The sequence below is a fragment of the Grampus griseus genome, assembly GCF_964374135.1.
Source record: "Grampus griseus genome assembly, chromosome: 7".
Taxonomy (NCBI): Eukaryota; Metazoa; Chordata; class Mammalia; order Artiodactyla; family Delphinidae; genus Grampus; species Grampus griseus.
The window spans coordinates 109,364,768-109,384,485 of record NC_139001.1 but is presented as its reverse complement, the minus strand read 5'-3'; the positions used below and the strand labels follow the sequence as shown (position 1 = coordinate 109,384,485).

General features: G+C 45.3%; 1 protein-coding gene across 2 annotated transcripts in view; it reads left to right on the top strand.

The window, feature by feature from the left end:
* The first annotated feature begins 18,131 nt into the window (after window positions 1-18,131).
* IWS1 (interacts with SUPT6H, CTD assembly factor 1) overlaps window positions 18,132-19,718 on the top strand; it is a 49,397-nt gene continuing 47,810 nt past the window's right edge. For both annotated transcript variants that reach the window (XM_082659060.1, XM_082659061.1), the window contains exon 1: window positions 18,132-18,401. In XM_082659060.1, the coding sequence (XP_082515186.1) occupies window positions 18,368-18,401 (34 nt within the window). In that variant the 5' untranslated portion in view covers window positions 18,132-18,367. The remainder of the gene's footprint in view (window positions 18,402-19,718) is intronic.

The following is a 19,718-nucleotide window of genomic DNA, read 5'->3' as shown; positions in this document are numbered from 1 at the left end:
TTTTTTTTCGGCCGTGCTGCACAGCTTGTGGGATTTTAGTTCCCCGACCAGGGATCGAACACGCGCCCCCTGCACTGGAAGCGCGGAGTCTTCACCACTGGACTGCCAGGGAAGTCCCTGAGCTGAGTGCTTCTGAAAAAAACATTCCTTGGTTGGGGGGGGGGGTTGTCCTCCGCACGCAGAGCTTTGGTTTTCTTCAAAATAAAATACTGTATGGAGTTCAGGGGTTTTATGGGTTGGAACAAAATTCAAGTGCAGAGTTATAGAGTGGAGGCTGAAGGGGAGGCCTGGTTGTAGGGTCAGGAGGCTTAGGATGGGGTCGCCCCCTGCCCGCTGCCAGCCCCTCCCCAGAGAGAGTCCATGTCAGATTCCCTCCTCTGGGAGGAGGGGACGGGTGCCCACCGCGCTGACTGCTCGAGGGAGGGGCCCAGGGTGGTGGCCCTCCTCTCAGCTCTCCATTCCCCACAGCCCAGCGCCCCTCCCAGGGAAGACCTTGAGGCCTGGCAGGCAGGGTCCTGCCTTACCCGGGGGCCCAGGCCGTTCAGAGGTGACTAACACACGTGTCCACAATTGTCCAAGAAGGTAGGTGGTGGCTCAGAGGAGCCCGGGCCTTGGAGTCGAGTCGCCCTCTGCTTCTTCGCATGGGCACTTTGACTCCCATGGTCCTCAGTCTCCTTGTCGGTAAAACACCAGCATGCAGTGACATGGCACTTGTGGCATGGCTGACGTTGCCACGCGCCCGGTCCTTGGTGCCTAGGCTGTCCTTCACGCCTCATGAGCCCGCCTCCCCCCCCCCACAAACCGAAGCCCTCCTGCTGGAAAAAGGCAGCCCCGGCCCCTGTCTCTCCCCTCCGCTCCTGAGTCTGCCTTCCTAGAGCAGAAGCCTGGGCCGCCTCCTGTCCATCCTCCTGCTTAGCCCCCCAGGGGCCCTGCAGCTGCCGGGATGGATCTCTGCGCTGGGGCTCTGGTTTCCAGCCTGCCGCAGGGGCTCTCCAGCTCTCTCCTGGTCATGTGGACGAGGTTTTTTCCACCTTGTTCCCTACAGGGCTTCCCCAGGTCTGTGTCTCCCAACCCACCTGCTGCCCAGAGACCCTCCTCCCGGGAGGCATTTCCCCTCCCATGCCCCAGCTGGCAGAACGCAGGCCCGGGGCACCTGGCACACAGAGAGGGCCCCAAGAGCGCTCTTACCTTGTCAGGGTGGGGCTCCTGTTGACCACCTTCCCCTCTGCCCTCAGCACTCTGAAAGAGCTGGGCAAGGAGACAGTGCCAGGGCTCTGGGCGCGTCGGAGAGCACGGCGGAAGGGCCCCAAGAGGAAACGGCAGAGTCCTCTGGGCCCACGTAATTTATTACAGGACTTTGTCCTGGGGCTCCAGGCACACCCACTCCCACATGGCTCCTGCAGCCCCAGCTAGCAGAGCTTCCCAGCGGTCCGATCTTTAACCCCAGCGTCTTCAGCAGAGAGTCTCCATGGGCCATTGGAGCCCAATTCCACACACTGTTGCTGGCCACCAGTCAAATCCCACGGTGACCGTCCATCCAGGGAGCTGGGCATCTTTCCAGGCACCAAGGGGACTCCAAGGCAGCCCACGTGGGGGCTGTGCTCCCAAACACCCCATGTCCTAATCGGGGTCACATACAGGAGATGCCATGAAGCCTTACACCAGAGCTAAAGGCCATTGGGGCAGCTAGATTCCCAGGAGGGTCCCTGGGAGCAGAGGGGTCGGGCTTGGGCTGGGACTTGAATGCAGCAGGGATTTTTGCTATGAGGCAATACAGATCCTTCCGAAGGAAAGGGCATCAGGCAGTGTGTCCTGGGAGAGGCCAGGCTGGAGGGGACAGGCCGTCCCTGGAAGTGAGGGTGAGGGCTTTGGGGGTGGGTGGAAAATGAGTCCACGGGAGATACCTGCTCAGGTGCAATGCTTTCCCTGGGCCAGCAGAGGCTTCGGGGGTCCTCACTGTTGGCCCAACTAGAGCCGGTCAGGTTCTATCCCTTCTCCAGGACTTGGGAGGGAACCCCAGGCAGAGGTGTGAGGACCAGCTATCATCTTTTAGACAGAGTTGAGGCCACAGCAGGGCAGCAGCCCTGACCTTGGGCCTCTTTGGGGGACAGGAGCCAAATGCTGGGGGGAGAGAGAAGGGTAAAGTAGAAGAGCCACAGGGGCAGAGACCACGTGGCCCCAGAGAGAGGCAGGGGCCACTGCTGCCCGAGCTTTCTGTGTTTCCTGCAGCGCGCTCCGCGGAAGCTTCCTTCTGCGGCACACTCCATTGTTGAGACAGCTTGAAGGAGTTTCTGTCGCTTACAACCAACCAGCCCAGGACAAAGGCAGGGAAGCGAATTGGGAGGTGACTTAAGGAAGGGCCTTTTGGAGGAAGCGTGCGCTCCGAGGTTTTCAGCCAGCTTCCCACCCACTCCCCGCAAGCGCTGTGTTCAAGATCTGCCCGGCTCCAACTAGCCTCCCGGCCCCTAAAACCTCATCCAGTTCCTGGGCCAATGCTTGCTTCTGGGGGGGCTTCACATGATGGTGGTTTTTCTGATTTAGAAAGATACCATTTCACTCCCACAGGATTGGCACTGCTGATCCTAGCAGCTCCTGGAAATGGCGAGCCCCCTAGTCCTAGAGGACCAGGTTAGGTCCTCTACAGCTCTCATTCCACTGTCCTCTTGCAAAAAAAGGTAGTGAAACAGAATATCTCTGTAGAACAAAATGACTTATAAGACCTCTCTCTCCAGAGCCTGTCTTCAAATTTGATAGAAACACATTTGGGATACTTACAAACTCGTCTCCTGCTTTTTTTTTTTTTTTTTTTTACATCTGACATTAAATCATAAGCATTTTCTGACACTGTACCAAACTTTAACCACCAGTCTTTAAAGACAGCGTGCTGAGAGAAAGACACATATCGTATGATATCGCTTATATGTGGAATCTAAAAAAAATGGTACAAATGGACTTATTTACAAAACAGAAATAGAGTCACAGATGTAGAAAACAAACTTTCTGTTACAAAGGGGTAAAGGCGGGGGAGGGATAAATTGGGAGGTTGGGATTGGCACATGCACTCTATTATGTATAAAATAGATAACTAATACAGACCTACTGTATAGCACAGGGAACTCTACTCAATACTCTGTATTGGCATACAAGGGAAGAGAACCTAGAAAAGAGTGGATATATGTATATGTACAAATGATTCACTTTGCTGTACAGCAGAAACTAACACAACATTGTAAATCAACTACACTCCGATAAAAATTAATTAAAAAAAAAAAAGGGCTTCCCTGGTGGCACACGGGTTCGTGCCCCGGTCCGGGAAGATCCCACATGCCGCGGAGCGGCTGGGCCCGTGAGCCATGGCCGCTGAGCCTGCGCGTCCGGAGCCTGTGCTCCGCAACGGGAGAGGCCACAACGGTGAGAGGCCCGCGTACCGCAAAAAAAAAAAAAAAAAAAAAAAAGACAGCATGGTGGTCCAATCTACAAGTGCTCCATTATTTGTGTAACAGTCATCCCTGAATGGACATCAGGAGGCAGCCAGTCCATCACTATCGTCCACAGCACTGCAATGGACAAGTCTGTGCTCACAGCTTGGTTTGCATTATGTCATTGCAGGGAGATTCCAGAAGGGAACGTACTGAAACAAGGGGCTTGAATGTTTTGTTGCTAACCTTTCTCGAGTGGCACGTCAAGTCCTCCCTCCCAGCACACGGTGTCCATATGACTTCAAGGACCTGGCCTGACTGCTGTGTCAGTTGGCAGAGCTCAGAGGGAGCACCTGAGGGGCAGTTCTCCGAGAGCCTCGGGTTTTCTGTTGCTGAGGTACCCCAAGGCCTGGAAATCAAGAAGAGAGGCTGGGAAGTCAGGGCACGTTATTCCCTGTCACATGTGTGGCCAGACTGGGCTCTCCCATGGCCTAGTGCTGCTTCCACAATTCTCCTCAAGGTGCAAATAGTCCGCTAACCTTTAAGAATATGTTTCTGGGACCCGGCGACGAGGGGCCACCGCGTGGCGGCTGGATCAGGGCGACGTCTGTGGGGACCACTGGACGGTGAGGGGAACGACCCCCTCGGGGATGACTCCGGGGGAACCGTGTCCGAGTTGGAGAAAGACACTGAATTCCAGGAGCATGAAAAGATTCTGTCTCCAGATTTTCTTTCAGTTGCCCAGATCCCTGAAATGCTAGCAGAGGGTGTAGATGGAGTTCAACAGAAACTGGAAAAGTTTTTGGATTTCAAAAGTCTTCAAACCTGTTTAAAGGAAGCCAGTCTACTAGATTATTATGTATCTGGATTTTTGTGGGCAAGAGGAATGGACTTTTCTATTATTCAATATTCAAAATTTATGTCTTTACTAGATATGGTACTTCACAATCTTAGAAATTTTTCATTTCTGAAATTGCTATTTTCAAAAGAATTTTATCATAGAAAAAGAAATAGGGACTTCCCTTGTGGCACAGTGGTTAAGAATCCGCCTGCCGGGACTTCCCTGGTGGCTCAGTGGATGAGACTCTGCGTTCCCAGTGCAAGGGGCCTGGGTTCGATCCCTGGCCAGGGAACTAGATCCCACATGCATGCAGCAACTGAGAGTTAGCATGCCACAACTAAGGAGCCGGCGAGCTGCAACTAAGGAGTCTGCCTGCCGCAACTAAGACCTGGCGCAACCAAATAATAAATAAATGAATAAATAAACATTTTAAAAAAATATTAAAAAAAAAAAAAAAAAAGAATCCGCCTGCCAATACAGGGGACACGGGTTCGGTCCCTGGTCTGGGAAGATCCCACATGCCAAGGAACAACTAAGTCCGTGCACCGCAGTTACTGAGCCTGAGCTCTAGAGCCCGCGAGCCACAACTACTGAAGCTTGCGCGCCTAGAGCCCATGCTCCGCAACAAGAGAAGCCACCGCAGTGAGAAGCCCGTGCACCACAAGGAAGAGTAGCCCCTGCTCGTTGCAACTAGAGAAAGCCCACATGCAGCAACGAAGACCCCAATGCATCCAAAAATAAATAAATAAATAGATAGATAAATTTAAAAAAAAAGAAATGTTCAATAATAATTGAACTCCACTTAGAATGATACAGGAAAGCCTAGTTATCCAGTAATAATTCTGTGTATCTGACAGACATAATACAGGATCTGGAAGGAGGCCATGAGAATTGGACTAATTGACATTCATTAAACCAGATTTTAATTGTTGTATAGTTTTATGCTTCTTTTCTAATTCCTATACATAGAAAAGAATCTAGACTAAACAAATTACAAGTTGGTGTTTATAGTGTCTTCCAAAATTTTAAATTACTTTACTGTCATTTTATTAGTAATTTGGGGACCTAGCACTTATATCCCAGAAAGAGAAGCTATGTAACCCAGAAATAATTGGATGCAGCAATCAGCCTGTGTTCTCATACCGCTTCTGCACTCTCCCCTTCTACCTCCCTGAAAAATCCACCCCATTAACAAGACATGGAAAGTTTACTAATGGTCTCCTAAGAGAGACAGAAGTTTGCTTGGGATTGGGAAGGTGGGATTCACATTGTTCAGCACGGTTCTCCCCCAGGCCCTCATCCAGGCCACCAGCTGACAATCGCCTCTTCCAAGCAACCAAACCAACCTCGTTTTTGCTAGAGCCTTTCAACTCTCCACCTCCATGCTCTGCGGTCTCGTGTCCATACACCCCTCACTTGTCAGCAAACAAAGGACAATTTGGATACTCCAGTTACCTGGATTCTCCTCAAGATGCAGGGAGCTGTGTGTATATGTGTGTGTGTGTGTATGTGTGTGTACGTGTGTGTGTGTGTTTTAAATAATATTTGCCTGCCACAAGTAAACATATGAGAAGATGATAGAAGTTAATATTTGTATTATACACATTATAAAATTTAAGTCCACGGGGAAAAAAAAAAAGAATGTGTTTCTGACTTGAGCCAAAATGCCTCCATGGGACAATCTGTTTCATTCCATTTCTGTCCAATGATCAAACCCATTGTAGTATCACCATAGCAACTAAAACAGAGCACAGTGAGTATTTCATTTCAGCTCTGCCAACACATCATAGAGTGACCTGAAGTGGTTTGTTTCCTGGTAACCCCGAACTTCCCATCTGGTCTACAGCAGCCAAGTTATCCATTAACACTTTAAAATAGCACAGCAGTAAGCATAGACCTCTGTGACAGAGTTACTGTTTAGAGAATTTTATAATTCTCGGTCTCAAAGAGAATGAGCACTTAATGAGTGCTCTTGGTGTACTGGCTTCCTTGCATGTGAACTCATTCAACCCTCCTCAAAAACCCTACAAATTTGGGGTGTTTATCCTCATTTCACAGTAAGAAAATTAAAACCAAAGAAGTTAAGAAACTTGCTTAGGTCACATGGCTAAAAGTGGCAGGGGCAAGATTTGAATCGAGGTCAACCTGACTCCAGGGCCAGTGCTCACTGCACTACATTACACCACACCAACCCTCAAACAAACCTGGACTCCCTCCCCTCCCTCAAAGACAGATAAGACTTCCATTTTTAGAGATTTTTCAGGGAAAAATCCCTGAAAAATCTCCAACTTGCTCATCCCAGCTCAGGATCTGAAGGCCCTTTCGCCTTTCATTTCTGTGATCTCCAAAGTGCAACGGCAGAGAGATATCTGGGGAAAAGCAGGGCTTAAATGTTTCCCCAGAAACAGTTATGCACAGTACAGGACTGTAGGTCACAGAAAACATTCTATCTGGGTAGTTCAGAGTTTCTCAATCTTGGTACTATTGACACTTCAGAGTAGATTATTGTTTATAGGGGCATTGGGAGGAGCTGTCTTGTGCACTGTGGGATTTTTAGGATTTTTAACAGCACCTCTGGCCTCTACCAACTATAGGCACTCCCCTGGTGGTACAATCAAATTGTCTCCAAATATTTCCAAATAGGGGGAAAAACCAGCCCCCACTGAGAACCAATATATAGCTCATAGGTCCAAGTGCAATTACGGCTGGGAAAAAGTGGAGGCCCCCAAGAGTCAGAATGGAATGTCTTCCTGGAAGAGGTGACACCAAAATTGGCCTCCTGGAACGGCAAGAAAATATGGCTCAGAAGATGGGGGAGGGAGCAGGTACAGGGAAGGGGCTACTGGACTGTGTTCCCTAGAGGATCTTGGTTCTGACAAACCAAGGAAATGCCTGTATCATCAGGGAAGCCCAGCTACTGCATCCTCCCTGGATCAGCAGCTGTGAGATAGACATTTCCAGACTGGGTGAAGTTTAGATCCAAAGTCCTTATGGGCCAGGGGGGTGTCTACAATCTCTGTCCAGGAGGAATGACTCATTTCTGATTGTGCTTTATCATACCCCGTCTGAGGGACCCACCCAGAGGTTTGTCCAAGGGTTAGGCCGCAGGAGGGGCACTGTTGGGCTGCACCCCGCAGGCCTCTAAGGCCTGCCCTTGCCCAGCTTTAAGACCAAAGGAAGAGCCCAGGGTCAGCGACAGAGACATCAATGGTTTAATGGATGGGGGGAGTCTGAAGCAAGGTCCTGGAGTGACACCCCACTGTGTGCTGTGAAGGGCAGGCAGGACATGGTGGCCAGTTTATAAGGGGAAATTGACGTCAGGTTGGCTCATTAGTTACCAGGGAAACCAGCAGAGGGACACGCCCCTCACTGTCTTTTTGATAAGAACAATCATTAGCTGAGGCCCGAGGCAAGTATGTAGGAAGGTCAGTCAGGTGAGTAGAATATAGGTGAAGCAGGCACTGGTTGGGCAGGGGATGTACAGAGAGCAAGAGAACAGCTATCTTGAGTGGCCTGACCATACAGGCACAAAATAAGAGTCCCTTTCTCCTCTCTGGAGAACTGTGGGCAGTCCAGTGAATAAATCTCAGTCTTGGCCTCTGGCACTTAAACCCAGGCCACTGGTTGTAAACAGGTGGACCTCTGCCCCATGGCCAGAATAATGGCATCCTGGTGACTAATATGATTTCCCTGGGGAGGTTGAAGTAGTGGAAGGGGAAAGCAGAACCTGATTATGTGGCAGCTCAATAACCAGCTAAATGATGCTGATTTTGATGATGATAATAATACTTTGTCCAGCTCTTGGAAGAGGTTGAGGGTGAGAGGCCCATTGCTAAGAGCTTTATTTCGGAAAAAAGAAGCATTAGAATGCTGGACTCTTACCCCTGGCTGAAATGCTCTGTGTGCACCAAATGCTCTGTGTGTCCTCCTGTTCCCACAGCTGGGATACTCTTTTCAGCCTCACTCATGATTAGGATCGGCCACAGAATGAGGGTAAGTGATATGCTTCACTTCCAGGCCCGGGCCCGTTAAAACCTCCTGTGCCATTCTGCACTGTCTCTCTTCTCCCTTCTGCTGGTGGCATGCAGAGCATCCAGGAGTGGATTCTGAGGCCCTAGGGGATGGTGGAGCCACAACGTGGAAAGAGCCTGGGTTCCTGAATGACTCCAGGGTGCAGAGTACCCTCACTGACCCCACTGCCTATTTACAAGAGCAAGAAATAATTTTTTTGTTTCAAGCCACTAAAATTTGTTGTTGTTGTAATAGTTAACCTTCCATAATTAAAACATGATCCCTCTCCCATCCAAATCGGCCTTCGTCTTTCAAACACCATCACAAATACTCCTCTCCCAGGAAGTTGGCCCTGACTGCTACAGTTCACTCTAGCCTCGCCCACCTTTCAATTTCTAAGGCAGTCATTACTCAGATCACATGATTTACCTGTTACCATGTATTTTCTTTTTAGAGTAGGACTTCTGATGGATTGTAAGTTTCTCAAGGCAAGAATTATATGTTAGTTTTTTTGTATCTTCACAGTGTCTGATAATAATAATAACTAATATATATGTATTATATATATATATTATGTCCCAGGAATCATTATTTATACATAAACACATTTAATCCTCATAACAACTCTATGAGATAAATACTACTAATATCCCCAAGCACAGAGAGGTTAAGCAATTTGTCCAAGGTCACAAGCTAGAAAGTGACAGAGCCAGGATTCACACCCAGAAACTTGAGTAATGACTAAGCTTCCAGTAATTATACCATCACAACCATAATTGTTTCAGGACCATTAGCTTGTATGTCCAGTGAAACTGCAGCCCCCTTTGGGCAGGGAGTAATGGTATTGATCCCATTTGTTCAAATACCTGAAGCCGGCAAGGTGGAGAGGAATTGTCACCCACCACTTGCTGGCTGAGGGAACTGCAGGTCAGCTGGAAGCAAACTGTGTGGGCAGGGCAGGATTTGCTCTCAGTGCTGGTATGTATTTACCATCCAGAGGCCTGGAAAATGTGTCCAATAATCCAGGAAAACTCACTCACTGCTACTTTAAACTAGTTTTGAAAAAAACAACTTTTTTTCCTGCATAGTCCCTAAAACTAGAGATTACAACTCCTGGTAACGTCTCCTAAATCTTCTTTTAATTTGTATCTTCTGTTAAATCAACCCAGACTATTAGAGACAAAAGGAAGTCCAGGGTCTTGAGGTGGCCCGTTGTGGAACTGTATTTGGAGATAGGACCTTTAAGGAAGGAATAATTAAGGTTAAACAAGGTCATTAGGGTAGAGCCCTATTCCAATCTGACTGATACCCTTAAGAGATTAGGACACAGACATAAAGAGGGACAAGGCAGCTACCTACAAGCCAGGGAAAGAATCCTCAGAAGAATGCAACCCTGCTGCCACGTTGTTCTGGAACTCCCCACCGCCAGAACTGTGAGAAAATAAATCCCTGTTGTTTAAGCTGCCCAGTCTATGGTATTTGTTACAGCATCCCTAGCAGACTAATATACCAAGTGATCAAGTTTAACATCTCCTGTGATATGTCATATTCCTATGACGTAATGAGAGGGTATTTCACCTCTGTGGTATTCTTCCCCCAAACCCATAACCCCAGTCTAATCATGAGAAAAATATCAGGCAAACCAAATCGAGGGACATTCTACACAAGGGGTCCCCATTCCCCCAGCCACGGACTGGTAGCCGTCCGCAGCCTGTCAGGAACTGGGCAGGACAGCAGGAGGTGAGCAGTGGGCAAGCAAAGCAAAGCTCCACCTGCCCCTCCCCATCGCTCCCCACTGCTCACATTACTGCCTGAACCATACCCCCAACCACCGTGGACACATTGTCTTCCACGAAACTGGTCCCTGGTGCCGAAAGGGTTGGGGACTGCTGTAATCTACACACTATTTTTCCAGGATGCCTCAAAACTGTCAAGATCATGAAAAACAAGGGAAGTTTGAGAAACTGTCATAGACCAGTGGAGACTGAGGAGATAGTTAAATGCAACGTGGTATCCTGGTTGGGGTCCTAGGACAAAGAAAGGACATTAGTAGAAAAACTGTTGACATTTAAATAAAGTTTAGGGACTTCCCTTGTGGCTTAGTGACTAAGAATCCGCTTGTTAATGCAGGGGACACGGGTTCGAGCCCTGGTCCAGGAAGATCCCACCTGCCGCAGAGAAACTAAGGCCCTGCACCACAACTATCGAGCTTGCGCTCTAGAGCCCACAAGCCACAACTACTGAGCCCGCATGCCACAACTACTGAAGCCTGTGCGCCTAGAGCCCATGCTGCACAACAAGAGAAGCCACCATAATGAGAAGCCCGTGTGCCACAACTAGAGGAAGACTGCTCGCAGCAACAAAGACCCAATGCAGCCAAAAATAAACAAAGAAATAAATAAATAATATTGAAAAATAAATAAAGTTTAGAGTTTAGTTAATGGTATGTATCAGTGTTGGTTTCTGGGTTTTGACAAAACTGATGACAAATAGTAATGTAGGTTGTTAATATTAAGGGAACCTGGATGAGGGATGTATGGAAATTAAACTATCTTTGCAAATTTTCTGTAAATCTAAAATTATTCCAAAATTTTAAATGTATTATAAAACAAAAAATCCATTTGAGCCCCTGCTTTCAATTGTTTGGGGATCCATACCAAGGATTACCTTTGTTGGGTCATATGGTAATCCTATGTTTAACTTTTTGAGGGATGGCCAAACTTTTTCACAGTAGCTGCACAATTTTACATTCCCACTAGCAACTGTATAAAGATTTCAATTTCTCTATAGCCTCACCAACACTTGTTGGTTTCTATTATTTTGATTACAGTCATTCTAGTTGGTGTGACATGGTATCCCACTGTGGTTTTGATTTGCATTTTTCTAATGACCAATGATGCTGAGTATATTTTCATGCGCTTATCGGCCACTTGTATTTATATCTTCTTTGGAGAAATGTCTCCTCAAGTCCTTTGCCCATTTTTGAATTGGGCTATTTGTTCTCTTGTTACTGAATTGTAGGAGTTCTTCATATACCTTAGATATTAAGCCCTTATCAGATATATGATTTTCAAAAATGTTCTCCTATTCTGTGGGTTGTCTTTTCACTCTCTTGATAGTGCTCCTTTGATGTACAGAAGTTTTTAGTTTGAACCAAGTCCACTTTACCTATTTTTGTTGTTATTGCCTATGCTTTTGGTGTCATATTTAAGAAACCATTGCTAAATCTAAGGTCACGTAGATTTGCTTGTATGTTTTCTTCTAAAAGTTTTATACCTTTAGCCCTTACATTTAGATCTTTGATCCATTTTGAATTAATTTTTGTATATGGTATAAGATAAGGGTCCAACTTCATTTTTTTGGTATGTTGATGTCCAGTTTTCCTGTTACCGTTTGTTGAAGAGACTGTTCTTTCTCCACTGAACACTCTTGGCACCCTTGTCAAAAATCAGTTGGCTATAGATGTGAGGGTTTATTTCTGGTTCTCAATTCTATTCTATTGGTCTATATGTCTATCCTTATGCCAATGCCACACTGTTTGGATTAATGAAGCTTTGTAGTAAATTTTGAAATCAAGAAGTGAAAGTCCCCCACCTTTGTTCTTATTCAAAATTGTTTTAACTCTTCAGGAATTCCTTGCAATTGCATATGTATTTTAGGACAGGTTTATCCACTTCTGAAAAAAAAAACACTATTGGGATTATGGTAGGGATTACATTGAATCTGTAGATAGATCATTTGGGGTAGTATTACCATCTTAACAATATTAAGTCTTCCAATCCATGAACATGAGATAGCTTTTTATTTATTTATATCTTCTTTAATTGTTTTAACAATGTTTTATATTTTCAGTGCACAAGGCTTCCACTTCCTTGGTTAACTATATTCCTAAGCATTTTATTCTTTTTGATGTTTTTAGAATTGTTTTCTTAATTTTCTTTTCAGGTTGTTCATTACTAGTGTATAGAAAAAAATTAACCTTTGAGTGTTGATTTTGTATTGCAATTTTGCTCTTCCTAGCAGCATTATTCCCAGTAGCCAAAAGGTGGCAACTATTCAAGTGTTCATCAACAGAAGAATGGATAAACAAAATGTGGTATATACATACAATTGAATATTATTTAGCGATAAAAAAATGAAGTTATGACACATTCTACAACATGGATGAACCTTGAAAATATGCTGAGTGAAATAAGCCAGTTCCAAAAGGGCAAATATTGTATGGAATATCTAGAATAGGCATATTCACTGAGAAAGAAAGTAGATTAGAAGTTACCAGGGGCTGTGGGTAAGGGAAAATGCGGAGTTATTGTTCAATGGGTACAGAGATTCTGTTTGGGATGTGAAAATTTTTGGAAATATTTGGTGATGGTTACATGACATTATGAATGTAGTTAATGCCAGTGAATTGTGCACCTAAAAATAGATAAAATGGCAAGTTTTATGTTATATATATATTTTTACTAATATAAAAAATATTTTTAAAAAAGGCTGTGAAGGTCACTTGGTTCTACCATGGTTCCAAAGCTGAACCCCTTTATGACACACAGGTAGTCTCTGCTCCCACACTTCCAGTGATATGGTCCTCACCACAAGCCAAAACCAAAACCAGAACCAACTAAGACAAAACAAAAACAGAGAGCCCTTAACTTGAATAATTATTCAGCCACACACATAATTGTGCGTTGAAGAGGCTTTGCTCAGGGCAGGGCACACACCTATGGTTTCTATAAAAGGCAAGACCAGAATCCATGAAGATATCTCTGCCTGGATCACTGGGCCTAGAGATGGGGCCCAATCATAGCAGGTTGGTCCGGGTAGCTTCCACACCATGGGCAACTGGAGACTGGCACTTCCGGTTTTCAAGTTATGGTCTGTAAGCTTTCAAGATATGGGCTGTAAGTTAGTGGGCTGTGAAGTTAATTTGATATGCTGCCCTAAAACAATAAAACAGCCAGTTATTTTGCCAGCAAAATGTTCATTCATGTCCACGACATGCAATCTATGGTGAACTGCAATCTCACCCAGCGAACAAAGGAGAGGTCCATTTTCTTTATAGAGAAGGGGGCATTGGGAGGGGCTGTTAAATGGAGTCCATTGGAGGAAACTGGGAGTTTGAAGTGTAGTGGCTTTTCATTGGCTAAGGTGTGACCGTTTCTCATTGGCTGCCTATTGCCAGGCGAGGAAAATTTCTTCCTTCCTCCTGCTGGGTGGTAAAGCAGTAATCTTCTTCCTGTTGGACATGCGAAGATACTTCTTTCTGTCGGGTTTGTAACTGATGTGGAGCAGTAGGGCATAAGAGCTCCCCTTTCTGACCTTCTGACTCCATTTTCAATGAGGCTTCTGCTTATCAATTTTCACAGATATAACATGACAAAATTAAATAGAGTTGTATAGGAGTTATCACGTGGAGCAAGAGTAAATGTTATATGTTTATTAAAAACCTTAAAAGCTTATTCCCACCCTCTTTCCTTGTCCTCCCTTCCCCTGACAGACACCAATATTTTGTTTTTTATACGATTTTCAAATTTAAAAGATATAGTTACAAATATATGTTCTCCTCCCCTTTTCACAAAAGATGACATACTGTTTTGCACTTTGCATTTTTTCACAGCTTATAAATCTTTTATATATCAGTACATAAGAGAGTTTTCTTGTTTTTTGTTATAGCTACGTAACATTCCATTGTACAGGTGTATCATAATTTTGTGATCATTCCTGTTTGGACATTTAGGTTATTTCCAGTATTTTTCAAATAGTGCTGCAATGAATAATTTTGTAGATACATTATTTGCACATAGTAAAGTATATTTGTAGGATACATTTTCTGAAGTGCAATTGCTAGGCTAAAGGGCATATGCATTTGTAATTTTTATAAACATTGCTAGATTGCTTTTTTTAGGGAGCTACACTAACATACTCCCACCAGCACCCTATGAGAGGGCCTCTCCCTCCATAGCCTCACCAATGGAATGTTATCAGATTTTTGCAACCTGAGAAGTGAAAATTAGTATCTCAATATAATTTTAATTTGCTTTTATCTTACTTTAGGATATATTTTCATGCATCTTAAGGTCATTAAAATTTTCTCGGGACTTCCCTGGTGGCACAGTGGTTAAGAATCCACCTGCCAACGCAGGGGACACGGGATCGATCCCTGGTCCGGGAAGATCCCACATGCCGCGGAGCAACAAAACCCATGCACCACAATTACTGAGCCTGCAAACCACAACTACTGAAGCCCATGCACTTAGAGCCTGTGCTCCGCAACAAGAGAAGCCACCGCAATGAGAAGCCGGTGCAGCGCAACGAAAAGTAGCCCCCGCTAGCTGCAACTAGAGAAAGCCCACGCACAGCAATGAAGACCCAACACAGCCAAAAATAAATAAAGGAATAAATAAATTTATTTAAAAAAACCTTGTTCCTTATAAAAAATTTTTTCTCTTTTGTGAATTGTCATATCCTTTGCCCATTTTTCTATTGAGTTATTAGTCTTATTGATTTCTAGGGGCTCTGTATTCATTAGGGAGATTAGCCCTTTGGTCTATGATATGAGTTGAAAAATACTTTTTTTTTAACTTCCTAATCATTTATCCTTTGGTTTCGATAATGGTGTGTTGATTTTGCTACGCATATGTTTTTACATTTATTTTATTATTTTTTAAAGTTTTTATGTTTAGTCAAAATTTTCAGCCTTTTATGGCTTTTAGCTTTCAATCTTTGTTAGAAAGTTCTTTTCCCTCTATTTTTATGAAGGAATTCTTAGGTTGGGTTTTTGTTTGCTGTTTTGGTTGTTCACATAAATAATGTTATACCATTTATAGTAGTCTATGACCGTTTTGTTCACTTCATATATTGTGGAGATCCTTCCATGTGAGAGCTAAAGACTCAATTCAATTGTATTAGTGGCGGGGTGGAGTGCCATGGTACTGATGTTTAGTGATTCATTACCCACTATTAATGGGCTTTCAAGCGAGTCCCACTTTTCAATATTACAAATGACTTGGCAGGACACATCTTGCGTGTGTCCTAGTGAGTCATGGGGCTGGGGTGTGAGAACAGTGCACAGACCTGGGGAGCAGGCTTAGAACGCACTTGTTTCTTTCATTTCTTCACCGGCAGGGCCCTCTAGTGGCTCAAGCACAAGAAGGCAGGTCAGACTTGGAGACCTGGCTTCTCTGACATAGAATAATGAAATTAAAGGGCCTTGAAATCTTCTGATTCAACTCCCTCATTTGACACAATAAGCTCAGAGCTTGACCCAGAGCCCAGATCTCTGAGCCCCCAGTATGAAACTCTTCCAGTGCCAGGCTGTTCTTTATATTGTGTAACATTTCACTCCCAGACATGTTCATCAAGTTACAGTGTCTCAAAAGCCTGGCCAGATAAATCTTATATGTCTCTGGGTTATCAGCCAAGGGAAAGAGAGTTCTGGATAGCTGCAAGCTCACTTCTCCCTTCCTCTCTTCTCTGTCCTTATTATCCTTGGTGGGAAAAACAGCCTCCCCCCCTGAGAGCCTCTCTACCACCACCAGCATGGACCAGCTGTGCTGGGACTGGAGAGAGGAATGAGGATTGGAGAGATGGTGGTCTCCAAGATGCAAGGCAACCAGGACTCAGAAAAGCACACCTGTGCTGCTCCAGGATTTCTCCACTGGGGGCTCTGAAGGACAGCTAGCTGGTGAAAAAGGACTCTGGAAAACTTTCCTGGAGCTGTGTTTGCATTTACAGGCACAATGCTTTGACTAAGACTCTACGTTTATTTCAAAAAGTTTGTCCTGTCTCCCTAAGTTAATGGCTTCTTGAGTACAAAAAATAGATCTGACACTTCCTTACAGCCTTCTGGGGCTCCGCACATTACTGTGTGTTCAGTCCACTTCTATCTCTCCATTCTCCAAACCGCCAGGACAGTTAGAATCTTTATGTTAAAATTCAGCAATTATCCTCTTGTAATTACATCGTTTAGCCCAATTACTTTCACGGCTGTTGGTCTTGTACCTTTGGTGAAATTACAAGTTCTTTATTGGCAGGATTTGCACTGGGTTCCCTTCCATTTAATCTCTTCCTGGACTTCTGCCCTATTCACCTTGCCTTATTACACAGGTACAATCTCACCCACTCTCTTTAGAAGAGAGCTTAGATCCTGGGGCCTCTTCTATTAAATGGAAGGAAATGAATATTTTAATTTTGCATTTTGGTTCCAGGCATCATTAATTCCTTTCTCTTATAATTCTCACAACAGCCTGAGAAGATGTCATTCTTACAGCTGAAGGGGCAGACTTGGATTTCAAAGCTGGTTTCCACTATACAGGGGAAAGAACGTCCATGAACTCTCTTGCAAGAAAATGACAATTTCCAGAGAAACCATCCCTCTCTCTTCCTTCTCTTTTCATATCCTTCTCTGGAGCCTAGAACTGGGTTCTGCCAGCATATTCTGACTGGCTAACAAAGGGTTCCAGGATTATCAAAGCTGGAATGTGGCTTCACTTTAAGGCATTTTGAGAATTCATAGCAAAGCTAGCATCAGGGAATTCACATATCTCAACTCCAAGGTAGGAGATGGACCTTTCAGGGCACCACATGAGGCCTTACAGCAGGCTAGGCATGCCCAGAAATCCAGTTCAAGGTGTATGCTTTGTCACTAACAAAACGCCCTAATTCTGCAACTCTATACCTGCTGGGGAACATTTGCTTATACCTCCTCTGGCCCTCCTCCAATCCAAAGGTAGTAACATTGTCCTCTTTATTTAAGAGAAAAACAAGCAAGGAAATAGACTTTATTTGGGGTATTGCAATAGGGAGAGCACACCAGATATGAAGATCAGAATGTCTAGGTTGTGCGGTTTTGTCTTAGGCTTTCATAGGGAGGAAGGTGGGATGATTTATAGTCGGGATTGATTTGCAATCAGAAGTTTCAATCAGTCAAGTGAACAGAAAATATTTATCTCCGTATCTAGCTAGTTATAGAGGGCAAAGATTTGAACAGGAAGTTTGAGGATCTGAGTCCGCCCTTATGAGCAGGTTCAGAAAAATGGGGAAAGGTCTTTGGCCTTGTCACGGGTAAACAAGGGGGTCTTCTGTAAGTCTTACAGGACTCATGAAAAAGGGTGGAGAGTGAGTTTTACCTAAGAGATAGGGACAAGGATGGTTCTTTACAGTGAGCCGTTCTGGGAACACTGACAGGTCAGGAAGTTTCTAACCATTGTTGTTTCCAGGGAGCATATAGTGCTCAAGTAAAGTTCAACAGTGTGACTTCCTCAAGATTTCATTAAGGGGGACTCTTCTGGAAGCAAAAACCTGTACTTCGTATTGTTGACCAAATGGCTTTTTAAGATGAAAGTTAAGTCGTTATTTTAAAAAAGAAAGGAAGAAAAATGCCTTGAAAAGAGGCCCTTTTGATCATGCTACTTGGTAACTCAGCCTACCTCGCCAGGTTTCGAACTACAAGTCCCAGAGGGCAAAGCGCCACTTCCTCCCTGTACTAAGGGCGGGAATCAAGCGCCTCGCTGCATTATGGGAACAACAGTTAATTTCCGTATGATGGAAAATTTAATTTTAGCGGGTCTTCATTTTTCAGAAGAGTAAATTAGAAGGTCCTCGAACAAGGCGCGGACGAAGAACCCATACAGTAACATTATCATCTCCATGGGGAACGGACCAGGTTCCTCCAAGGGAAGGTTTTAACCGCAGCCGCGGCTCCCGCTCAATTTTCCCCGTAGTCTCCTTTCCGGTCGTGTCGTGCGTCATTACCGTTGCGCCTTCTCATTGGCCGGATGACAGGTGACGGCGCCTGCGCACTGAATTCTTTTGAGGGTCGTGGGCAGGCGCCATTTTGGCCCTAGAGGTGCTTCTGGGAAGTAGTGCGGTGACCCACACACCTTGCCAGCCTTCCGTGTACGGCCTCGTCTGCCCGGGCTTTCTAGGTCGAAGTGTTCGCGTCTGCAGCTGTTGCTGTCTTAATCTCCGCAGCCTCCAAGGCCTCTAGTCGGGTGGGAGCCTCTGAGCACCGGGCCGCGCCGTCGGTGGTCACAGAGCCGGGAAGGAGGTGACGGGGGCGGCGCGGGGCGCAGACACTCCCCGCCGAGACCCGCCTGCCATGGACTCGGAATATTACAGCGGCGACCAGTCAGGTGGGGCCCGGACCTAGGGGACAGGGCTGGGGGCGGAGCGGTTACTTGGCCGGGCTTGGCCTCGCACTCCCGCGGGGGAGGGGTGGGGAGGGGAGGGACGCCCCGGAGACTTCCCTTCTGCCGACCGGGTCTAATGGGGAGTGAGGCTGAGCGCTGAGAGCCCGCCGACGGGCTGCGGCCCCCGAAGTTAGAACCTCGGAGAGGGAATTTTAGAGGGACAGTTGTCTTCTGAATCGGCGAAGGACGTTGCTGCATTAGGGAGCCACTTCCATACATCAGACACTTACTGTGTGCAAAGTACGAGGGAAGGTCTACTGATAGGGGTTTTTTTTCAGGAGTTGAGAGTGATTTTCGAGAATCCGAGGGAGTTAGCTGTTCAGTGGGGTTGCAGGATCTTATGTAGACTTTTCACTAGGAGTTGGTACTAGTTTGATCTCGCCTGCAAACTAGTTTCTCCCATTAAAGAACAAACACGTAGGACCCGTATTTGAGTTGTATACATATTTTACAATAAGGCGTGTTCCTCTGGGGCTTACTAGCGATTTTTGTACCTTTCCTTCACCTTGAGATCTTTCCCCTTTCTCCTCACTGAAGTTCTCCTTTCTTTTCCTGTTTAGTCTGTAAACACGGGCCCCCCCCCCCCCCCGCTAACACCGTGCTAGCCACCGGAGATCCAAAGATGAATAAGGCAGAACCTCGTGGGGAATAAAAACGTTACTTTTGCTTTCCTATTGTGTCCTAGTTCCATTGAGTATTCTCTATCAAAAGGGCTTAAATAATTTTCTAAGCGTTAATTACTCTGTTGTGTTTTGAGTTCACTTCGATTCCTTATCATGTGACGGCGAATAGTAGTGACTGCAAACACGTTTCCAAACACATACTGCTCTTTTGCTTTAAACGGTTTCCTGATGTTTTCAAAAATAGTTGTCAGTTCATTTGTGTTTTTAAATTACTTTAAAATAAGTAATCGTATGTAATACGTGTATATAACGGGCTGAAAGACATGAAAAGTTAGCAATTTCCTGACTTTTCATTTTTTTAGCCATTTTTTGACGTTCATCCCTGTATTCCTAACTTACGCTATCTCGTTGCATCGTTTTTAGGCATTGTGTAACGATTTCCTATTATGCTAGGACAGGGTCTTAGCCTCTCTGTGCCCTCTTTCCCCCATATTCTAACCATTGAAGCATAAGTTTTCGTTACACTTCAGAATTTTTTATGACTATATGATAAGAATATTAAATATTAAATATATATGTTCTTTACTCCTTAGCTAAGTAGAGAAGCTCATTAGTATGATACTGATATCATTCTTAC